This window comes from Schistocerca gregaria, chromosome 3, assembly GCF_023897955.1.
Source record: "Schistocerca gregaria isolate iqSchGreg1 chromosome 3, iqSchGreg1.2, whole genome shotgun sequence".
Taxonomy (NCBI): Eukaryota; Metazoa; Arthropoda; class Insecta; order Orthoptera; family Acrididae; genus Schistocerca; species Schistocerca gregaria.
Genome location: NC_064922.1, coordinates 872432787 through 872458487, shown reverse-complemented (window position 1 = coordinate 872458487; position 25701 = coordinate 872432787). Strand labels below are relative to the sequence as shown.

The window sequence follows — 25701 nt, the reverse complement described above, 5'->3', positions numbered from 1 at the left end:
CACAAAGAGTAAAAGTAGCTGAACTTAATTGTTTGAGAAGTTCACATTTTCATCAATATGTTATAATAAACCAAGATTTTACACAACTTCTTCAGATTATGGGAACTTCTGATACGCTTTATTTTCTGCTATGCTTGCACATATTTTTGGATATGAAGCATCTGACTGATGTTTTTGAATATTTATATAATTTAGTAGCACTTTGAAAAAGCTCTGCCTTGCTCAAAGTTAGCCGAGTACATCCCATAATTCTGCTCTCTACTGGGCTATTCTGTGAAAATTAATCTTTCTGTAAAGTCACTAAAAATATAAATTACTACTCTGGTTTTATTTCAGTTTTATAAAATCCATTAGAGATGCCATTTATATTTGATTAAATGACCAACTTACATTATGTTGCCTTTATGACATGGCACAACATCTGTATTTTAAAAAAAATGTTTAATCTATTCTTTTACTTTCGCAAATATCTCATATTTCCATAAATTTTCAAAACTTTTTCGTTTATAAAAAGGCATAGACTAATTTGGATATGTGCTAAATCTTAAAAGCAGAAACTTGTTCCCCACTAATTTGGTTCATCAAATGTTCTGAATGGTTCTAGAACAATATTTAATAGATATATCCACTGTAATTGACGCTAAAGGTTTTACTTGCAGCTCTGTAGTCTAAGTCTTCACTAAACAACACTTTTGGCATGAAGCTGGTAGAACAATGAGACACTGCATATTGTCTTTGTGTGAATATTGTGATATAGTAGATATGAAAATGCTTGTGAGTTACTGTTTTTTATCTTTGTGAAGTGGAAATAGAAAGTGGTTACATTAAACCGTCATGAAATACTTCAGTCATTTTTGAATTAAAACCCACAACCATAGCTATTTTCAATAAGGTTATCAATACTGATCTACAACTGGATACTGATGCCAACTTCAAGTTAAGTAATATACAGATTGTTATGATGTTCTGCACTTAGGAGTATTATACAAGTACTGTGACGTGTGTGATTTACACTAAAATGCAACAACATTGAGACTTTAATAAGCATCAATAATAGCTCATTAGCTCAATAATAGCTCATTAGGTAGTACTGATGCTGACTAAGGCACATCCAAAAATTTGTAGCATTTTACCCTATTAACTAACTTCCACTCTATGTGCTACATCAGTTGTCGATATCTACATCTACATCCATCTACATCCATACTCTGCAAGCCACCTGACGGTGTGTGGCGGAGGGTACCCTGAGTACCTCTATCGGTTCTCCCTTCTATTCCAGTCTCGTATTGTACGTGGAAAGAAGGATTGTCGGTATGCTTCTGTGTGGGCTCCAATCTCTCTGATTTTATCCTCATGGTCTCTCCACGAGATATGATCCTATTTCTCGTAGAGACATGAACATAGTTTTTTTTTATTATAGAGAGTTCATTTTCTGAGAACCACATAATAGCAATTCTAAAAATTTAATTTACAGTTTCTTCTGTTGTTTTATCTATGATGGGATTTATTATGACACTAGTATCAATTTTGCTTGTTAAATGTGAAGTGCAATTCTAAAAATTTAATTTACAGTTTCTTCTGTTGTGTTATCTCTTATGGGATTTATTACGACACTAGTATCAATTTTGCTTGTTAAATGTTAAGTTCACATTTACTCCCTTCGTGGTTTGTCCTCAGTCACTAAAATTATCTACCTTTCCAACATTGTTTGAATTTCACAACACAACATTTTGTATTCTGTTTGTTATGTATGATTCTGGCCACCATTGTGTAACGCCATCATTTCCACGAAACTTCAGTTTTTCTCAGAGAATAACATGATCTACATGATCAAACGCCTTGGAAAGATCGCAAAATACCAACTGGCGATAGTTAATCAGTTAAAGTTTGTACTATTTGATGAGTGAATGCATAACTAGCATTCTCAGTCTAGCAATGCTTCCGGAATCCAAGCTATGATATGCTAAGTAAGTTTCTACTTAGGTATGAGGCTACTCTTGACTACATTATTTTTTTAATATTTTGAAAAGGGGTGCCAGTAAGGAAATTAGGCAATAATTATTTAAGTATTTGTGTCCCCTTTCTTAAAAAGAGGTTTAACAATTACATAATTCAAACCATCTGAAAAACTTTCCCATGCTAGTGATAATGGAGTAAGTGTTTACAGGTAATTGTAATAGCCACACTTAAATACCTATCCGAATGTTAAGAACATTTTGCTGCCTTACAAAGTATTTAGTCACTTGCAGTTCATGTTTTGCTCAGTCGTTAACTTTTTTTCACGCTAACAAACAAATAATTCCGAGCCTGTACTGTGGAGCGAACGAGAGCAGGCCCACCTAGTGGAAGTTGATGAAACTCTTGGCAAAGGTGAAGGAAGGTGTATGAGGCTACTGCGTTAAATGATTTTAAAAGTTTCTAACAGTCAGACCAGGTCGCATGACAGCGAGCCAGCAGGATGTTTCCGTATATCCGTTGGCTAATCGGGATAGTGTTGGGGAATGCTTATGAAAATTTTCGGTGTCTGTTAAAGATTGGCTTAAGGGAGTGCAAGTTTTCATTTCCTGTGGAAACCGTCCAGCGTACATTTCAAAGATTTTTGTAAAAGCACAGGTGATATAACAGGCGGGAGATATGGTTTCGGGAGTGAGGTTAGGAAGTAGTCTATGGAGTTAAATTTTCGTTAATAAACAAACAATATGACTGATATTGTGAATTTTGCTTTTCATTCCGCCTTCATAAAAAGGCAATTTCGTTCTAGAACATTATTAAGATATTTACGGCCTTTATTGTGACATAGAATGTCATGCAAAGTAGACCCCACACATGTAAATAGTGAACAGACATTTACTTTGAAACGAAGAATTAATTACTTGGAGTCGTGTCACTGTGGATCATTTCATGAGTCACTTCCAGTTTATTCCGTTAAAAACACCAAGCGCTGGATGTGACGGAATCACCGTTCTTAGAAGTGACCATGAAGAGTTGTTCGCCTTGTGGCAGGGGAAGGAGTTGGTGTTATATGATGTCAGTGCGATTGATAGTAAGGACACTACCGCAGAAGTAAGTACACACGATGGGGTCAATTTTGCCTGTATTTTCAAGATTACATTTCCGGGTAGTAATTTGGGTATTCTAACACTCTAAAAAGATGTCAACTTACGGATCCAGTACCCAACAACGCTGCTGTGTATAAGTAAATTTGTACTTCCAACAGTAAACTCTCACTGAGTGTGTTGGGGAAACCTATATATTTTCCTCAGACTCTCCTTTATACTCATCTGGAATACCAAGTCACAACTCGCCAAGTCCAGCATACAAGTTCCCTCTGCAGTATTATCTGTACTGACATGAGCCTTTTTGATGCATCACAACAGCAAATTGCAGTATGCTCAAATCTTGATCAACAGTCTGTGCCACAACTATGAGCAGTAGGCGTTTTACATATCTTGTATCTTATGAACACACCTGTTTTTGAGGAAAATTGCTTCGAAATTAGACCTTTAATTATATACTTGAAGAACAGTTTCCATTTTGGATGCTACTAGGGCATGTGGTGTGACAGTTTCTAAAAAACTGAGTGCTTAGAAGTATTTCCTAGCAGAAAAAGAGACATTCCTCGTGCTGGTGACTATTTAAGCTAGAATTCTCATAGGATTACTTTTCTTGGTCCAGCGCAATTATATTATTTATATTTTCATGCGGGCATCACTGGGAAATAACCACCTCACTAGTGCTCCCATATGTTCATCTGTCTCACAGGAAAGCCGTGTAGGAAGTCTTCATCCTAGTAAACATGTCTCACCTAATCCAGTATTTGCCTTGGCCATTCAATCAGCCTGTAATGTATACTATTTTCAATCCGTTTTTCTGCTTTACAGTGTGTCAATGTCTTAATCAGATTTGTGTAACTAAAGTGTGATTGTTTGTAACAGTTACCATGTTACAGCAACACCTGTTGTGTAAGATGATAGCCACAATGCTAGCATTTTCTGATTGTGCACACACGTGAATGGAGGCTTTTGTGAAAACAATAATCCATTTGAAGAGAGAAATAGACAGTATTTGGAGCAAATATTACTAATGGAAAAATTATGTACACCAATTTTTATAATTGCTACTGTTTGAAGCTATATTTTCTGTGTTGTCTGTGCCAGAAGATGATAGAAAAATATGTAACAAATTGACTGTAACTATTGACGTTGGTTTGATTGTAACCCTGTTGTATATTTTCTGTAATACCCCCTTTTTTATAACTTTAATGGAGGGAATTCTCACTGTGGACTTTCACCATGGTATTTACAGGTACTAACTTTAAAGAGTGACATTGTAAATGTGTTTCAACTGCATGGCAGTGTATGCTGTCTGGGGAGTGATGCCTCATTATACAAGCTGTGCAAGACAGACGGATCCAGCAGTCAGAAAAGGTATGTGAAAGAAACAAATAATCTTTTTTTTACTTCCATCATACTTCTGTATTAAGAGAAATATGACTGTAGCTTAGGTAATAATAAGTTGGACTGCTGTGAGCTTCATTAAGAGATATTTGGAAAAATGTTACTTAGCAAATATGCCAACGAAAACCTCAAGTTACCTGACAAAAAAGTGATAAAGTACAATACATTGTGAAAACTTAGATTTCTTTATTTGCAGTTGAAGAGAAGAAGCTATATGACATTGTAGGTATGTGATACATTTTAATAACTTGTTGGTAATGGCCTGATTAAGAACTGCTCATTTTTACAATCCTTTTTAAACATACACATTTACCACATTAGCTCAGAAAATGTATGAAAGGATTGATAAATAACAGCTGAGTAACTGGGTTATGAACATGCTGTGATTGGATGGTATGCTGATGAATGAAATTTGAGAACAAGCTGAGTAGAATTCTAGGCCAAGAATAAGTATTCTTTTGTAAATATTGTAGGGAGACAACTGTTTACTCTCAATTTATTTTTGTTCCAAGTGGAAAAAAATAGTTTGGGATATAAGACTTAAGGTAATATTATGAAAAGGATAGTTGCTACTCACCATATAGTAGAGATGCTGGGTATTGGATAGGCACAACAAAAAGACTGTCAAACAATTAAGCTTTTGGCTTAAAAGACCTTAATCGGAATTTGACATCATACACGAATACACTCATGCAAGCACAACTCTCACACACACGTGTCCACTGTCTCTGGCTGCCGAGGCCAGATTACGAGCAGAAGCACATGGGAGAAGCAATTTGGGTGGTGGGGGATAGCAGGATAGGGGTGGGGACCAGAATATGCAATGGGGAGCCTGGGTGAAGTATCAGAGGAAACCCACAGAAACTTGGCAAGAAATTGTGCTTTAACAAACTAATAAGTGACTCCATAATGGACTTCAGTTCTCCTTTAGACAGACTCTCTACTCTCACATTCAAATACGCAAACCAAAGGTATTACATTGTTTTCAGTGCCTATACACCCACAAATGAAGACAACTGAAGAAACGTAAAAAAATTAGACATGTTCTGGGACCAACTGGAGAAATAACTAGTAGTTACTTGCCAGGGTCTCTAATGGTTGTAAATGGAGAGGTGGGAGGTGAGAACCCAAAATCCCTGTATGTAGAAGCCTAGGATAAAATTTTACTTTCATCAGACAGTAGTTTTGTTTATTTGCGAGGCTGTGCCAATCAATAGCTGACATCTCAAGTTCCCAGTTTCTAATGTACCATTGATGTTCTGCACAGTTGTCATAAAGGGAATGGATGGACTGACAGATGTAGTTTGCTCTACACTCAGAGGGGATATTATAAATCCCAAGCACACTGTGACTGAAACTGTCCATAATTGGACACAGTATCTTCCTGTGTTGTTGGATGGTTGGAAAATAGGTCTTATTCTTCGTCTTCCCAGGACCCTGCCTATTTTGCTAGATGCAGCGCCACAAAAAGGAATGAGCACAATCAGTTGGTTGTCACATGATTGTTCAATACTTCCGTGTTTACGTTTCTTAGAGAGAACCAACCTTATTATTTATATCACATATGTCAAAGCGATTCTTTCAGAATAACTACTTCAGTCACTTAATCACCGAATCCGTGATCCTCCGGGGGGGGGGGGGGGGGGGGACTGATCAGACTATAGCATGGGGAGTATTCATTGCATTTCACAAAAATATTGGGTCTATTGAGGTCAAAACTGAACATGGCGGTGAAGTTATGTGGTTGTGTGTAACAGGTCTAGGTGAAGCCAAGTTAATTGTGGATGTTTTTACCGGGCACCTGGGGGGAAACTTTACGCTACCAAGTATAGACTGGGATGTCTGTGGGCCCATTGAAGAGGATACAGACCGTCAGTCATGTGAAGTACTTTTGAACACATTTTCTGGAAACTGTCTTGAGCAGCGAGTTTGACCATGTAACTACAAATAGGCCGGATCTTATCAACAACATCACTATCAAAACTGGTATTAGCGATCGTGTCATTATAGCAGCTATGGTTACAAAAGTTAATAAATCAGTTAAGGCTAGGGGAGTGTTTCTGCTAGAAAGAGCAGATAAGCAGTTGTCGGCATCTCACTTTTCTCAGTCCAGAAGAGAAAGTGCAAATTACAACAAGCAAAGGTTAGTAGTGATTTGTGTGTCTGTGGAAAGATCTATGCGCGAAGCATACAGCTGCTACCACTGTCATACCTTAGCAAAAGATTTGGCAGAGAGCCTGAGAAAATTCTGGTCTTATGTAAAATCGCTAAGTGGGTCAAAGGCTTTCATCCAGTCATATATTGATGAGTCTGGTGTGGCAGTTGAGGATAGCAAAATGAAGGCCGAGGTTTTAAATTTCACATTCAAGAAATTATTCATGCCTGAGAATTGTACAAACATACCATCGTTTGAGCACCAAATGGGCTCCTGTGTATACAACAAGCAGTAAGCATCCCTGGCATAGAGAAACAATGGAGGGAGGTGAAAACAAATAAGTGACCAGGTCCGGATGGAATCCCAATCCAGTTTTTCAAAGAGTAACCTACGGCAATGAACATTACCTAGCTTACATTTATTGCAAATCTCTCACCCAGCAGAAAATCCCAAGCAACTGGAAAAAAAGTGTAGGTGACTCCTGTATATATGAAGGGCAACAGAATGGACCCACAAAATTACAGACCCGTGTCCCCAACGTCGCTTTGCTGCCGATCCTTGAATATATTGTCAGCTTAAATATAATAAATTTTCTTGAGAACAAGAAGCTTAAGCCCATGAATCAGCATGGTTTTAGAAAGCATCGCTCATGCGAAACTCAGCTTGCCCTTTCCTCACATGATATGCTGTGAACTATAGATGAACGGCAACAGGCAGATTCCATATTTCTAGATTTCTGGAAAATGTTTTATACTTTGCCCCATTGCAGGCACAGATATGTTAGTGGCTCGAAGACTTCTTAAATGATAGAACCCAGTATGTTGTCCTCAGTGGCGGCAGTTCATCAGAGACAAGGGTACAGTCAGGAGTGCCCCAGGGAAAAGTGTGAAGGACTGCTATTATTCTCTATATACATAAATGATATGACAGAGAGAGTGGGCAGTAATCTGTGGTTGTTTACTGTGGTGTAGGGGAAGGTGTCATTGTTGAGTGACTGCAGGAGTATAAAAGATGAACTAGACAAGATTTCTAGATGGGTGACGAATGGCAGCTAGCTCTAAATGTAGAAAAATATAAATCAAGGCAGATGAGTAGGAAAAAAAACAAACCCATAATGTTGCGGTACAGCATTAGTAGTGTCCTGCTTGACAGTCACATTGTTTAAACGTCTGGGTGTAACATTGCAAAGGGAAATGAAATGAATGAGCAGGTGGGAATTATAGTAGCGAAGGTGAATGGTCGACTTTGGTTTATTGCGACAGTTCTAGGAAACTGTGGTTCATCTGTAAAAGAGGCCGCGTATAGGACACTAGTGTGCTCTATTCTTGAGTTCTGCATGAGCTTTTGGGATTTCCACCAGGGCAGATTAAATGAAGACGTCAGAGCAACTCAGTCAGGTCACTAGTTTTGTTACTAGTAGGTTTGAACAATGTGCAAGTGTTACTGAGATGCTTAAGTGGGAATCTCTGGAAGTGAGGCCACATTCTTTTTGAGGAACACTATTGAGAAAATATAGAGAACCGGCATTTGAAACTGACTGCAGAATGATTCTGCTGCCTCCTGCATACATTGCACATAAAGACCACAAAGATAAGATACAAGAAATTAGAGCTGATGCAGAGGCATATAGATAGCAACTTTTCCCCATTCTATTTGTGAGTGGAACAGGAAAGGAAGTGACCAGTAGTGGCATGGGTACCCTCTGCCGCATGCTGTACAGCAGACTGCGGAGTGTTGATGTAGATGTGGAACTCTGTAGCTCTATATATCAATGTATTTAAATGGCTCTCTTCTGGATTGGATTGTGAAAACTGAGTACTAAGCTATAAATCAGTGTGCAGCATCTGCTTGCAGTACACAGAGTGGCAGAGCTCTGACTTGTACCAAAGTGTAAAAAAAAATTACAATATTCCTTCTCTTTCTGGTTGGATATTGGACCTGATGTTTGGGTGTATGTTCTTCATGTGCTCAAGGAATTGTTCTTCATGTGCTCAAGGAACTGCTCAAAAGCTTAGATGCCATGACCAGATTATGAAAATTGTTAACAAAACAATAAAATGAAGATGGACAAAATGGAGCCAAACTTAATGCATTTTCCTCGAAATATTATATAAAGAAGTGTACTGCCACTGGAGACACTGGAAGAACCCATAACCATTTTGGACATCTTGTCATAAAATTTACCACCATATAAGAAGTAGCTGGTTGTGATAGCACACCAAACCTCTGTATGTCAGGGGAAATTGAACTGCCTGAGTTTCATCACAGTGATAAATGTTTTACAAGAAATGTAATGAACAAATTTAGCTATTAATTTTTCTATTTTGTGTCAGCTGATATTTACTTTGATACCTTGTTCACATAGGATTTTCATAGTAAAATAATTCAGATGAATAGGAGTTTTGCAGTTGATTATTTCCACATTTACATCTATTTCTTAAAATCATAAGTAGAATCTTGTTCCCTTTACATGGCCAGTATTTAAACAGGTAATTTTATTTCTGGTGTTCAGAAAGCAGAATTTAATATTGTACTGTTCAGTACTTAAGAACACTGTGTGTATTATGAAAAGTATGCAGAATGGATGCATTGTACATAAAATATTCACATATACATTACTTTTATGTGGTTCGTAGTGCTGTAGGTGGATGCTGGTTCACCAGTTGCTAAACAGAGTGAAGTGCAATAGAAAGCTAGAGATTCAGCATCTATTATTTTTCTTTTGTTTCAATGTGTGTCATTGACATTCCAATGCTTTCTCTTTCTGCAACTGCTAAGCAGAGCCTCCTCTTCTACCTTTCTTATGATTCTATCTGTCTGTAAGTTTTGCAATTTGACTTTAGTTTCCAAAAAATTGTAACTTATGTAAGTGCATTTAATTTCTCTCTCTTTCAGCTATGAAAGAGGAGATGAAGATTTGTTTGAATCAGGAGACTCTGCTGATGAAGATGTCAGAGTATCACAATTTTATTTTGATCCCATCCTTGCCCTAAATAATGTAGTGAATATCTGCCCTCTAAGTGAAGGATTTGTTGTGGTACAAGAGACTTTCGGCAAGTTTTTCATTGAAGTGTTCAGTGTCGCAAAATGTTTCACAAAGACAGAGAGACTTCATTCAAAGGAAATATCTTATATACCTCCAATGGTATGTACATTCACATTTCAAACTGAAAAATACAATATTGTGTGTTCTGTAGTGTTATATACTTATGTTTCATGTTTGAATAATGGATATTCACAGATTCTGAAAAAAAATGAATGCATACTGGCGGCAGTGAAGCAGAAAAGACTGGCTCGCGATTTGATGGGCATTCTTATTGGGGACATGGCAATACTAGATATAGAAATTATTTTTATTGCTTTTAAAAGTGGACAAGTCTTTTATGTCCCAAACACCAAGACATCTCAGCTTCCAAAACTGCTATACTCTTCAGTTCATCCAGTTATAGATGTAATGTTTCTGCAAGGTAAGACTGTACATATGGTGAATGGCCCAGGGGTAAAATTTAACTTAGTAATCACACAGATGATGTCCAGATAGTTCTTTTAGTGTCCTATTTTCTTGTGCTCCTTTCTGTTAATAATTTTTTTCAATTTTCACTTAGGAATTATTAGAGCATGTCATTGATACCTTTCAATAAGAAAAATATTTATTTTGTTAGAGTTTTTTTTTTTTGTTTTTGTGAGCAGAAATAGGAAGAAAAGGCCAGCAAGCAGACGTGAGAGTAAGCTGGTAGTAATTCACTACACTCCAAACTTTCAGATTAAAACACAAAACAGAAAAAGATCAGAGATGAAGGAAGAAAAGAAAAAGAACAGTGATAATTAACTTGCACTAATTTCAATGAGTTCCATAGTTTGAAAGCATCACATTTTATATGTGTATAGATTTAATCAAAAATATAAACATAAACCTAACTTACTTTAGAGTAGAGATGAAACAGATGTGTGGCAAGCATCCAGTATCTGGCACAAATGTACTATGTGGTTGGATAATGGATGAGAGATCAGTAACCTGTAGGTACCACTGTTCAATAAATTATCAAAATGTCATAAACCTGACTTTTATTTAGTTCTCTAAACACAGATAAAAACACAATCCCTTCCAGCCAAAAGTACTCTCTACTCCGTCTTCAGGCCACAAGTGACCTACGAGGACCATCCGACTGCCGTGTCATCCTCAGAGGAGGATGTGGATAGGAGGGGTGTGGGGTCAGCACACGGCTCTCCCGGTCGTTATGATGGTATTCTTGACTGAAGCCACTACTATTCGGTTCAGTAGCTCCTCATTTGGCATCACGAGGCTGAGTGCACCCCGAAAAATGGCAACAATGCGTGGTGGCTGGATGGGCACCCATCCAAGTGCCAGCCACGCCAAACAGTTCTTAACTTCAGTGATCTCACGGGAACCAGTGTATCCACTGCGGCAAGGCTGGTGCCCTTCCAGCCAAAACATTATATATTATTCATTTTAACAAAAAAATAAATAATTTAGTACTACTGAAGTAGGTGCAAATTATGGTGAATGAACCCCCAATTTCTCTGCAGTAAGAGGTTGTAAATATCGCTTGTCTTTACAAGCAAGGCCATCCTCAGAGAAAAGTCATTCGCTATATACACTGGTCAAGACAGTGAAACATAAATTCTGGCAAACTTTGTCAAATTCAGGCACTGTGCTGCATTAGCTGCCCCCCCCCCCCTCCACCCCCCCCCCCCCCCAAATATAAGGGTCATGATTGCAATTGATTTGAACAGTATTTAAATAAGTCAGTCTCATTTGCAGTCACATTTGTTTTTTGACCATCACACATTTATTACATTCATTTGTCACCATCTTAAAGCAATTCTAAAACATGACATGGACATTGCAATTCACAGTTGATTGTCTCATCTGCTTTACTTCTTTTAGTAGACACTGGAGATGAACTGCTACAAGTAGTAATTTTTTCACAATATTCCAATAGGATCTTCTGTTGAGCCCTTTCAGCTTAAACAATCACCAAAGAGTCTTGTATTTTCTTGAAACTTGGGTCTAGAAAAGTTGCAATCAATGAATTTGGATCTTCGTTTAAGGAGCTGAAACAACTTTCTAATTCAGCCTTCAATGAGGCTCTCAGATGTGGTAAGTCAGGGGTTCTTTGTTCTGTCTCACCTGTACCAAGATACTTAATACTGCAACATGTGGATTACTACAGATATGCAGTGGAGATCAGAACATATTTTTGTTGCTTTTTCAAAGGGCATCAGATGCTTAACGCACTGCTCTGTCAAACATCACTGATGAGACAGACTATCATGTTTATCACAGTAGCCTCATACAACAATTTAGCCTATTTTGTGAGTTCTCCACCATATAAAAGCAGAAATCCACTTCTTGCTGATAGCTTGCATCAACTGATGCTTTGATATATTTAGCACCTTTTGAATTGCCAACAGTAGTTCTTGAAAAAAGCTTGAATTATTGAAGTGCATTACGAAACATCCATGAGCAGCAATCATTCCTGCTACATCTAGATATACAACCCTTTGAAACAAATGAGTGAAACATATAGCACAATCGCACTCAGCTACTGAAATGCCTTTCATCTTAATAGTCCCATTGTCAGGAACAAGTTAATGTATTTTGCATTGGTCAGTCTCACAGCTATCTGCAATAGTATTATGCTCCCTTGCTACGTCTTCTCCAGTATGAAAAACCTAGAAAAGGCTTCATAGCAAGAACTCCGCTTTGCACTTGGAATTCAAGATATAACCAACGAGATGAGAAACTCAGGAAGCTGGCATTGTTATACAAACAGGTCTATATGTCAGAAAGTTACAAAAACTATGAGAACACCAGAAATGATTGATCCTTTGATCCCCCCCACCGGCCTAAATTATGTTGTTGATGTCAGGAGCAATTTTTTGGGAAGCGTATATACAGCTTGAAATTCTGAAGGTAGCAGGGGTAAAATACAGGAAGCAAAAGGCTATTTACAGCTTGTACAGAAACCAGATGGTAGTTGCAAAATTCAAGGTGTATATAAGGGAAGTAGTGGTTGTGAAGGGAGTGAAACAGGGTTGTAGCCTATCCTCGATGTTATTCAGTCTGAATGAGGACTGTTCAAATATTCCAGAACTTTGTCCACAAAATTTTTCCATTCTTACCTTTTACTTATTGTGCATGGTCTCCTTTGAAATACTCTCCTTCACAATTGATACACCACTCCCAACGCCATTTTCAGTTCCCTCAGCAGTCTTGGTACACCTCTTGCTGGACTGTGTGAAGTGCAGTCTGTGAAATTTTCTTTTATTTCATCTATTATTGCAAATCTTCATACTGTCAATCGGGTTTTCAACTTTGGAAATAAAAAAAAGCCCTCTGGGGCTAGGTCTCTGGAGGATGAGGCAGCACAGTGAGTGTGTTTTTTGTGCAATAGTCATGCACCAACATGGCAACAGGGATAAATGTGCAGGTGCACCATTACTGTGATGCAAGATGTATTAATTGTCTCACCATATTTCAGCTGTTTCCTTCTCACAGGCATCACAATACATCCTGATATCACCATTTAACGGTTTTTCCCCTGCGGCACAAATTCATAATGAACCAATCCTTAAAAGTCAAAGAAAACTGTCAGTATGGCTTTGACATTTGACTGATCTGATGAGCTTTTTTTGATCTTGAAGAACCTTTCCTGACCATTGTGGAGCTTCAACCTTGGTCTCAACATCATGACTGTAGATGCATGTCTCATCATGAGTTATCATTCTCTTAAGGAACATCTTGTTCTTATTTGTGCGAAGATCTTTCTGGTCTTGGCTCATGAGCCGTGGGATGAACTTGGCAGGAGCACGAAGAATCCCAAGATGCTGTGTCAGTGCATTCCAAGATGCTGTGTCAGGCTTTCATGACATGATCCAGCTGTAATGTTGCATTCTTTTGCAATCATTCGTTCAGTCAGTCTTCGATTGGCACACAATTTCATTGATGTTCTGACAAGAGCTGCACCAGCAGACAGCGAAAGGTGTCCTGAACGAAGGTCATCTTTAACTTCCGTCTGGCCATTTTTAAACCATGTGAACCATTTGCAAAACTGAGTATGGCTTAAGCACTCCAAAATTATGAATGTTCCAGAGTTTTTTGAACAGACCTCATGTGTTGAACAAATAGTAAAGGAAACAAAATAAAAATTTGGCATAAGAATTAAAGTTGAAGGGAGGAAAATAGAAACTCTGAGGTTTGTCAATGGCATAATTCTGTCAGAGACAGCAAAGGACTTGGAAGAGCAGTTGAACAGAACGCGCAGTGTCTTAAAGGAGGATATAAGATGAACATCAACAAAAGCAAAAAAAAAAGATAACATAATGTAATTGAATTAAATCAGGTGATGCTGAGGGCATTAGATAGGAAAATGAAACATTAATATTAGTAGATGAGTTTTGCCAATTGAACAGCAAAATAACTGATGGTAGCAGAAATAGAGAGGATATAAAATGTAGACTGGTGATGGCACGAAAAGCAATTTTGAAGAACATGTACAATAAACAGTTTTGACAAGAAGAGAATAAAATCTTTTGAAATGTAGTGCTACAGAAGAATAATGAAGATCAAATGGGTAGATCAGGTAAATGAGGAGGTATTGAATAGAATTGATGGGAATAGAAATTTGTGTTACAACCTGACTGGAAGAAGGGATCGGCTGATGCGACACATTCTGAGACCTCAGGGAATCACCAATTTAGTGCTGGAGGAAATGAAGGAGTAGAAATTGTACTAGGGGACAAAGACATGAATGCAGTTAATAGATTCAGAAGAATGTAAGTTATAGTAGTTACACGGAAATGAAGAGGCTTGCTCAGGATAGAGTAGCACTGAGAGCTGTATCAAACCAGTCTTTGAAGTAAAAACAACATATACAACTTTGTATTGTATAGTGCGGTAGATCTTGTTCAGGCAGTCTTTTAAATCCAGTCCTTTTTCTGACAGATAATTGCTCATTGTACCTTTATTAATTGCTCAGAATTTATCTGGTTGTTTAACTTTCAAATGGTTGTTCATAGCTGAAGTACCTGCTAGAAAAAAAAAAAAAAAATATTTTGTTGAGTTCAAGGTAGGGTACATATTTTTATTCATTTAAATTATGTTTTAAAAGTAAGTTCACAAAATCATTTGCGCATCCCAACAAGTTCAATTAAGCTGAGTATTCAGTAAATAGCTACCTGCTTAGTGATATTAACCATCAAATCCATGGAGAAATACCTTCTTTATCAGTGTAATAGAATAAAAGATAAGCTAAGGCTTTGGTACATACTTGCTTTTTTTTTCCCTTCTTCGCCACAAGAAATCTGAACTCGGAACGACAAATAAACAGGAAACTTAATATTGTCACTGTTTATATAAGAATATCCCCAAACGACATGTTTCCTTATTTGTGTTGCTGATTAAAAAATTATTTCCAGTGGTAATGTCAAATAAGAACAGAGGAAAATGGTCATAATTTGCAACAAATCAAATAATCAAGTCAGTCAATCAGTGTGTCATTTGCTTGCTTCACTCATGAACGACAATTCCTGCATTTAACCAAATCCATACGTTTGTCTGCACCTGATCTCCAAGAAATCACTCAGACCTAAATACCTAAATGTTGTGCTCCAGATTAATGTTAGCCAAATATCCACTTAAATCAGCTTATAGAATGGCCAGACATCTGCTGTGTGGCCAAACAGGTATCCATTTCATCCCCACTGTAGGGTCACCTTTGATATCCAAAACAGTTCAAATTTGTCTGGGACAGGTGCACATAAATTTTGATTGGTAGTTAATAGGATTTTATGCCACTACACACAAAGAAACTGTTTTTACAATATGTAAATGTACATGCAAACAAATTATTCCAATTACAGAAAAAGTCAAATGAAAGAGCTTCACAAACTGAGCAAGTCAATAATTCATTGGTATACCTCTGACCCTTACGCAAGCAGTTACTTGGCTTGGCATTGATTAATAGAGCTGTTGGATGCCCTCTTGAGGGGCATCTTCAGACACGCCTTCAATGGTCATCAGGACTCATTTCAAAGCAGGACTCATCACTGTGGACAATCCTACTCCAGTTAACGAGATTCCAGGCTGAAGACATGCCTGGAGACACCTCGGGCATTGGTCGCCTGCTACATGGCCTGACACCCAGGAGTTAAGGTCAAGGATGTCATTTCGTTTCACAGCAGGACCCCTTTGGTTGTCATTCACGGTGCCCTTACAATGCTGCAGTATGTCAATAATATTCTATGCCTCATTTTGTTGCCCATCATGGCAAGCAATCTTGGACTTAGGTTTGATCAAGCTAATGACCATCCACACAAGGGAAACTTTCTACTGCCTGTCGTCGTGCCTGCCAAACCCTACCTTGGCCAGCAAGGTTGCCAGATCTCTGCCCAGTTGAGAACATTTTGAGCATTATGAACAGGGTCCTCCAAATAACTTGGAATTTGGTGATCTAACATACCAATTGGACAGAATTTGGCATGATAACCCTCAGGAGGACATTCAAGAACTCTTTCAGTCAATACCAAGCTCAATAACTGCTTGCATTAGGGCTAGAGGTGAGCTAATGCATTATTGATTTGCACAGTTTGTGAAGTTCTTTCTCTTGAATAAATCATCCAGTTTTTCTGAGGTTGTAATTATTTCCATCCCATTTGGATAACTCCTTTGTGGTGCATTTCCTTTTTATTTTAAGAGAAGAAAAAACAATGTATACCATGTCTGTCTCATAAGTGTCATTGATGCATTTCTCTGGTGTTAAGCTGATATTAGCAATTCCATTTTTGCAATGCGTATATCAAGCCATCCCATTCAAATATTGCATATCACAAATTTTACATTACGGCCAGGGTCGAAGGAACCTGTCAGGACATTAGAGATTTCTGCTGAACAGCTTAAAAGTTATACCATACAGAGCTGTATTTAGATTGCGGCTAGAAGGTTCATTTTAGTGGATGTACTTGCATGTTTCATGAAACCTACAGTTACATGCATGAAGTAAGAAAAGTTTTCCTCTTTTTTTTTTTTTCAAGCTTGCTTTGCTTATAAAACTATTTTTCCATTCACCATTTATGTCGCTTTTCTTTCATTTCATTTTCACTTGCCCTCTGTATTTCTTTTCTGTGTGTTTATTTTCTTTTTTCTATTAAAAAAAAGCCCCTATTGGTGGTTTATCAACCATCTGTAGCCTCTCTTGATAGTACTAATCTGATTACAGTATCTGGTCTGGTCTGTTAGTTGCTTTTTTTTTTTTTTTTTTTTTTTTTTTTTTTTTTTTTTTTTTTTTTTTTTTTTCCCCCTCCCTTTATCATTATGAGAGAATTTTAGGGTCTCCCTACTGTAGTGTATTCTTAATTCTTTGTGTATGTTAGCTTTGCTTCAGTTAGTTGTTCCTGTTCCAGCAGATGATAAATAGATAATATTCCTTTTTCACAAATATTTGCAGCATTCATTTCCTGCTTTAATTTTGAGTAGAAAGTATTTAGTCTGCTTATAATAAATCAGAATATTATTGTTGTACCCTTAAAGTAAATGTTTGTGTATAAAAGACATTATAAATAAATATATACTATAGTATGTTCTTTCATCAGTTTCCAGAGGACACACATTCTTGAGACTGTATAGTGCTACGAAAATGATGTTAGACGGCAAGCGTTACGAGATTTAGAATGTTATCTTGTAGGGTACGAATTCTGTCAACTGCAGAAACCCGTCTATTTTTTCATTTTAAGCTATTTATTACCAGTTCAGATAACTGATATTTTGTGTTCCTTATTTTTGAAATTAAATATTTTTTGATAAACGAAAATTACAGAAGTAGCTGATCGAAGCATGATGTCGCTGCTCTGGTACAGAGCACCGCAGGTTACGAATCTGTGCCAGACGGCATGGACCTCAATTACCACTAAAGGTCTCTCCAACCGTCTCGCCGTAAGCCACGGCTGTGCGTACGCTCCTGGCCTGCGTATAATGTGAGGGCGCCATTGTGGAGCACGTGATCCCAGTGACCAATAGTGATGTACTCTATCATATATTTCAACGCCTGCCTCTTGCTCAGCAGGCTGTCTGATATTCGCGTTCGTCTATCGACATCTCACCTACAGTCAACGTGTATACATTACTTTATTTCCGTGTACGAATGGATATTGCGGATTCGTGAGGTTTCGCTTGTGACCCCGTTGCTATTTGCATGTTGTTGTTCGTTAGGGCTTGCTCGTTCGTCCATCGTTGTTCATTTCCGCCCTTTCCTGTTTGTTTTGTTTGTTCGTGGGCTGCTCCCGTTTGGTCCCTCCATGCTTTTGTTCTCGACAACCTCGTGACAGTTCCGGTCGCGGTTACAACAGCTGCACAGAGTCATAGCTTTTGAGCTACCACTCTTTTGCCTTTATGCTCCCCTCAACACACACACACACACACACACACACACACACACACACACACACACACACACACACACACACAGGAACTGCTGCTTTTTGTTTATTCTTCTTTACCTAGTTTACATCATATGTGTTTCGCTCTGTTTCAAACAAAGTTAGAAAACATAACACCCTCTGAGTACATATAGAAGAGCGCTACTGCTTAAAAGGTTGCCAGTAAAGATATTGAAGCAAATAATAAGATGTGAAGATAAATAACTAAGAAACAGTTACAAATGAAACTTGACATGAAATGAAAGAGAAGAGGAAAAATAAAAATAAAAAACCATCTTAAAGCATACATAGCAGCCTAAAGTTTGTTCTCACTATATTTGAAATTTAAATGAGAAACAGTCAGTGAAATATGAAACACTCATTCTAGTCCAAAAACAGAGTCCAACTCAAGAAAGCACAGAATCATTGCCCTCGAAATGTTATTCCAAGGATCACAAATCAAATATTGGAATAGACCAAAACATACATACACTGATCAGCCAGAACTGTATGGCCACCGACCTGCTATTGATATAATCCCATCCAAGTGATACCAGTGTCACCTGCCGAGGAAGGACTGCTAGGCAGACACATGCACAATGCATGTATTATCAGTGAGCGTGCTATCTGTGTGTAGAGTGGGAAAGGCACACAATCTATCAGAATATGATTGAGGGCAGAGTATGATGGCCCGGAGACTTGGCACAAGCGTTTCAGAAATTGCACGACATGTTGAGTGTTCAAGGAGTGCTGCAGTGTCTTCAACATGTGACAAAACCAAGGCGAAACCATGTCCAGTCACCGTAGGGTTGCATGGCCAACACTTGTTGCTGGTGTTGGACATTGTAGGCTAAGCGGACTGGTAAAATGGGACAGGTGGCGAACTATGGCAGACTAACATCAGATTGTAATGCTGGGTAGTGTACAAGTGTGTCTGAACACGCAGTGCACTGAACACTTGTAACAATAGGGCTCTGCAGCTGATGGCCATGCATGTGCCACTGTTCACACCATGATGTGGGCAACTATGACGAAAACGGGCATGTTACCATCAGTACTGGACATTGGCACAGTGGCAGAACATTGGCTGGTCTGATAAATCCTGATATCTTCTTCATGCTATTGGGAGGGTGTGAATCCTTTGTCTTCCAGGGGTGCAGCTCCTTGACACATGTACTGCAGGACAGAAAAAAGCTGGCGGTGGCTCCATTATGCTCGGAGAAACATTTACATGGATATCAACATGTTCAGTGGGGCTCTCGCAAGGCATTGTTAGGGCCAAGGAGTATCGTATACAGGGTGTTACAAAAAGGTACAGCCAAACTTTCAGGAAACATTCCTCACACACAAAGAAAGAAAATATATTATCTGGACATGTGTCTGGAAACGCTTACTTTCCATGTTAGAGCTGATTTTATTTCTTCTCTTCAAATCACATTAATCATGAAGTGGAAACACACAACAGAACATACCAGCGAGACTTCAGACACTTTGTTACAGGAAATGTTCAAAATGTCCTCTGTTAGCGAGGATACATGCATCCACCCTCCATCGCATGGGATCACTGCTGCAGACCTGGAGAATGGCGTATTGTATCACAGCCGTCCACAATACGACCACGAAGAGTCTCTACATTTGGTACCGGGGTTGCGTAGACAAGAGCTTTCAAATGCCTCCATAAATGAAAGTCAAGAGGGTTGAGGTCAGGAGAGCGTGGAGGCCATGGAAGTGGTCCGCCTCTACCAATCCATCGGTCACCGAATCTGTTGTTGAGAAGCGTACGAACACTTCGACTGAAATGTGCAGGAGGTCCATCGTGCATTAACCACATGTTGTGTCGTACTTGTATAGGCACATGTTCTAGCAGCACAGATAGAGTATCCCGTATGAAATCATGATAATGTGCTCCATTGAGCGTAGGTGGTAGAACATGGGGCCCAATCAAGACATCACCAACACTGCCTCCCCAAACGTTCACACAAAATCTGTGTTGATGACGTGATTGCACCGAAGTCAACATTACCTTCCTTCAATTGGGCCAACTGGAGGTGAATCGAGGAAGTACAGTACATACTGACGAAACAAAAATGAGCTCTAACATGGAGTTTCCGGACACATGTCCACATAACATCTTTTCCTTATTTGTGTGTGAGGAATGTTTCCTGAAATTTTGGCCCTACCTTTTTGTAACACCTGGTATAGGTTGCATATCACATACATCCCTTCATGACAACCATGTTTCTCAAGAGCAGTGGCATTTTTCAACAAGATAATGTGCTATGTCACACGGCCAGGATTGTTATGTAGTGATTCGAGGAACACAGCGGCGATTTCCAATTGATGTGCTGTCCCCCCCCCCCCTCCCCCCCAACTCACCCAGTCTGAACCTGATCAAACACATCTGGGATGTGACCAAATGTGGTGTCAGAGCTCATAGCCCCCTCTCCACAGAATTATCTGGAATTATGTGACCTGTGTGTGTGTGCAGATGTGATGCCACCTTCCTCCAGCGACCTACTAAGGGCTTATTTCTTCCATGTCTCTATGCACCACTGTTGTTCGTGCCAAAGGTAGGCATACTGGCTGTTAGGTAGGTGTTCATAATGTTCTGGTTGATAAGTGTTTGTGCATTGCTACGTTTTCCTAGCTGGTATCATTTACCTGATGCTGCAGTGATAATAATTCTATGAGTAAAGTTAATGATTATCTGTGTAGCTCAGTGCTTTCAGCAACAAGAACAAGACTGAAAATGTTGCCGAACTTCCGGTGTCCTCCTGCCCTGGTCCCAGCATTGTGACAATGTAATCTGCAAAGGCATGAGGACATTGATAGCTCAGAAAGATTTTCAGTCTTGTTATTGTCCCTTTAGCTTACTGAGCTATACGGTGAGTGGTTACCTATTGCTTGCATTATTTGTGTTTTTATTGATGATTTATTAACCTGAAAGATACTATAATAAGTTCCTAATAGTCACTGTTCCTCAAGTGAACAAACTGAACATCGGTCCAGAAACCCTCACACATGGATTTCCAATTGCATCTCTCAACAGAATGAATAGTTAGAAGCTTGTAGCTAATTTTTTTACTAATTATCCCATTGCTACTAACATAACATTTTTATAACAACACGTAAGCCACAGTACCTCATGTCCGGTTGACATGACACCTTTACCCATCATTGGTACAAGACAAACTGTCTAAAGTGGTCCCGTGCCCAACACAAAAAATAAAACTTTGCCATCATCGGACAATGCTTCCACTCTATATGGAAACTGCAGAAGCTATCAGTAAGTGTATGAGTTTACACTCAAAAAGATATAAGATGTTGATGCCAACGTCCTCGTATGTGCCATGACACATTGCCCCATCATCAGTGTGAAAGACGATGTTACACATAACAGGTAGGTGTGTCAGATTAAATTGCTCATGATCATTTCTGTCTGATACATCTATCCAATGCAGAGAGAAAGGAGGGTCCAGGAGAGAGAACTCATATGCAACCAACAGCATGTCATATAGTGTGTTTATATTTTGCTTGCAGTTCATAGAATGTATGTTGATACAGTGAACTATGAAAGGGATCTATTTACAAATTTCATGGCTATTCTCAAATGGTTCCAGTCATGTTTATTTACGAAGGTATAGTCAACAAAATTTCTCACAGTTCTGTAGCTCAAAGAACAGCTTGCTGTAATCCTACAATTAATATCAAGTATGGCAGTGGTTTGTAGGACCATGCCTAATGTCTTTACCATGTATTGACAGTAACAGCAAGCGCTTGGTGGTTAAGGCACCGAATGTGTATTTGTAGTTCAAATTTCTATCTACCAACTGGGTTAATAATTTTATGCTGTTTAGATAAGTTGCCTTGATGATATTAACTAACCTCCTGTCAACACTTTAATCTGGAATATATACTTCTATATGCCTATCAGTAAGTTATTTCATTATTGTTTATTTATTTATGGCATACAACTCTGTATTGATTGTACTTTGTAAACTTGAGGAATGTAGATGCAGTTTCTGCCCCATAACATTGAAATAACACATTTCTGATGGATACAAGGAAGTATTTGAAAGTAAAGAAAGTGATAGTGAGCATTTAAGTTGCATGAAGTAGAGTTGTGCTTGTATTCCCTTGATTAAATTGTCATAAAAATATTGGCATTTTTCTTACATTTAAATAACCAAATAAAAATTACATTAAAATTCAACTTACTCGTAGCAATTATTATTACTTTTAAACTTTGTAAGTATCATTATCTATGACTAATAATGAAATTAATGAGGACATTAAGTGTTTAGTATCCAACAGGTGGTACACACATGAAATTGGTCATAGCTCTGGAACCAGGCCTTCTTGTAGAAGTACGAAGCAATGAGAAATCTATGGGGCAGCTAGAATATGTTACTTCCTGTCTCCCTGGCACTATTCGTGTATCGTGTGGTGTTGGCAGTCATGTTTTGGCTGGAGATGGGAGTCATCTGTGGTGCTGGCAACCAGAAACTTGCAAAACATCACATAATGATAGTGGTGGTGCTGGCAGTGGCCTTCAAATCAGAGAACTTGCAGTGAGAGGAGTAACTCACATATGCTGCCTCCACACCAGTGGTGATGCTCTTGTCATAACTGTGAGTATATGTTTGGTATTGGCATCATTAAATGTACTTTCTATTGTTAAACAAAGCATTCTGCCAGTTAGTGGATTTCTATCTGGAAAGTTGCAAATAATGAGTCATCCACAAATTAATGAGCACATCATCTTGTGAAATATAAAAATTATGGGCAATCCATAAAATTTGTTTGATAACTTTGGAACAACTGGACATCTTTCAAACATACTTACAACTCACATTCAAACATTTAATGGTGAATGTCTTTCTCTATACCTCTGTTCTATTTGCTACCTACTGAGTGACCAAATGAGTCAGTGAATAGAGCTTTTACTGCATCCATCATATCAAAATTGAATGCTCTGCACTAAATACTCCATTTGGAAATGAGGTAATAGTTGCTCAGCAGCAGTTTCGTGGGGCAAGAAGGGTGTTTTTCCCATAGCTGTGGACTCTAACCATAAATTATTGCTTATAATTGCAGAAGAGAGCAAATTAATGAGGTGAAAACTGTATAAATGGAAAGAACCATAGCTTGTTAGAGAGTTTGAGTGTGGTATTAGGCAACAATTGACTAAAAGACAAAGGAAAGGAGTACAATGGAAGATGAATTGGTAGCTTTGGAGAATGAAATAATGAAGGTAATACAGGATCAATCAGGTTCAAAGGCAATACACAATAGAAATCCATGGATAACACCTGATATATTGAATTTATCTGGCAAAAAGAGATAATATAAAAATGAAGCAGCACAAGAAGTGCAAAATGGTAAAGGCACAAGAAATGCAAAATGATGAAGCAGGATTGACTAGATGACAAATACAAGGCTGAGAAAGCATTCATAACTAGGAAGAAGAAAGATGCCGCCCATGGGGAAAATTAAAGAGTTGTTGGAGATAATGGAAACACCTGTATGAATACTAAGAGTTCAGGTAACAAGCCAATACTGAGCAAAACAGATAAAACTGATGGGGGGAGGGAATGTATAGCGTGTCTTCTCCAGGAAAGCACACTTCAAGATAATATTGTAGCAAGAGAAGATGAAGATAGGAAGGATACTGTGAGAAGAATTGATGAATTCACCAGAGCACTGAAGGACCAAAGTCAAGACTGCCCCCCCCCCCCCCCCCCCCCTCCCGGAATACATGACACTCCCTTGGAATTACTGATATCTTATGGAGAGCTAGCCATGACTGAATTATTTCACCTAGTATGTAAGACATATGTTGTTGTTTCTGTTGTTGTTGTTGTTGTTTCTGTTGTTGTTGTTGTTTCTGTTGTTGTTGTTGTTGTTGTTGTGGTCTTCAGTCCTGAGACTGGTTTGATGTAGCTCTCCATGCTACTCTATCCTGTGCAAGCTTCTTCATCTCCCAGAACCCACTGCAACCCACATCCTTCTGAATCTGCTTAGTGTAGTCATCTCTTGGTCTCCCTCTAAGATTTTTACCCTCTACGCTGCCCTCCAATACTAAATTGGTGATCATTTTATGCCTTAGAACATGTCCTACCAGCCAATTCCTTCTTCTGGTCAAGTTGTGCCACAAATTTCTCTTCTCCCAATCCTATTCAGTACTTCCTCATTAGTTATGTGATCTACCCATCTAATCTTCAGCATTCTTCTGTAGCACCACATTTCGAAAGCTTCCATTCTCTTCTTGTCCAAACTATTTATTGTCCATGTTTCACTTCCATACATGGCTACACTCCATTTAAATACTTTCAGAAATGACTTACTGACACTTAAATCTAGACTCGATGTTAACAAATTTCTCTTCTTCAGAAATGCTTTCCTTGCCATTGCCAGTCTACATTTTATATCCTCTCTACTTCGACCATCATCAGTTATTTTGCTCCCCAAATAGCAAAACTCCTTTACTACTTTAAGTGTCTCATTTCCTAATCTAATTCCCTCAGCATCACCTGACTTAATTCGACTACATTCCATTATCCTCATTTTGCTCTTGTTGATGTTCATCCTATATCCTCCTTTCAAGACACTATCAATTCCGTTCAACTGCTCTTCCAAGTCCTTTGCTGTCTCTGACAGAATTACGATGTCATCGGCGAACCTCAAAGTTTTTATTTCTTCTCCATGGATTTTAATACCTACTCCAAATGTTTCTTTTGTTTCCTTTACTGCTTGCTCAATATACAGATCGAATAACATCGGGGAGAGACTACAACCCTGTCTCACTCCCTTCCCAACCACTGCTTCCCTTTCATGTCCCTCGACTCTTATAACTGCCATGTGGTTTCTGTGTAAATTGCAAATAGCCTGTCGCTCCCTATATTTTACCCCTGCCACCTTCAGAATTTGAAAGAGAGTATTCCAGTCAAAATTGTCAAAAGCTTTCTCTAAGTCTACAAATGCTAGAAACGTAGGTTTGCCCTTCCTTAATCTAGCTTCTAAGATAAGTCGTAGGGTCAGTATTGCCTCACGTGTTCCAACATTTCTACGGAGTCCAAACTGATCTTCCCCGAGGTCGTCTTCTTCTAGTTTTTCCATTCGTCTGTAAAGAATTCTTATTTTGCAGCTGTGACTTATTAAACTGATAGTTCGGTAATTTTCACACCTGTCAACACCTGCTTTCTTTGGGATTTGAATTATTATATTCTTCTTGAAGTCTGAGGGTATTTCGCCTGTCTCATACATCTTGCTCACCAGATGGTAGAGTTTTGTCAGGACTGGCTCTCCCAAGGCCGTCAGTAGTTCTATTGGAATGTTGTCTACTCCGGGGGCCTTGTTTCGAATCAGGTCTTTCAGTGCTCTGTCAAACTCTTCACGCAGTATTGTATCTCACATTTTGTCTTCATCTACATCCTCTTCCATTTCCATAATACTGTCCTCAAGTACATCGCCCTTGTATAGACCCTCTATATACTGCTTCCACCTTTCTGCTTTCCCTTCTTTGCTTAGAACTGGGTTTCCATCTGAGCTCTTGATGTTCATACAAGTGGTTCTCTTTTCTCCAAAGGTCTCTTTAATTTTCCTGTAGGCAGTATCTATCTTACCCCTAGTGAGATAAGCCTCTACATCCTT

The 25701-nt window shown here is 38.6% G+C and overlaps 1 protein-coding gene across 2 annotated transcripts in view; it reads left to right on the top strand.

Annotated features, from left to right (window-relative positions):
- Positions 1-2286: 2286 nt before the first annotated feature.
- The window catches only part of LOC126354920 (uncharacterized), a 60909-nt gene continuing 37494 nt past the window's right edge, over positions 2287-25701 (top strand). The window contains exons 1-5 of one of the 2 annotated variants that reach the window (XM_050005011.1): positions 2287-3063; positions 4306-4427; positions 9508-9757; positions 9854-10079; positions 22363-22679. In XM_050005011.1, coding sequence (XP_049860968.1) covers positions 2902-3063; positions 4306-4427; positions 9508-9757; positions 9854-10079; positions 22363-22679 — 1077 coding nt within the window. In that variant the 5' untranslated portion in view covers positions 2287-2901. The remainder of the gene's footprint in view (positions 3064-4305; positions 4428-9507; positions 9758-9853; positions 10080-22362; positions 22680-25701) is intronic. The other variant, XM_050005012.1, reaches the window with a different exon arrangement.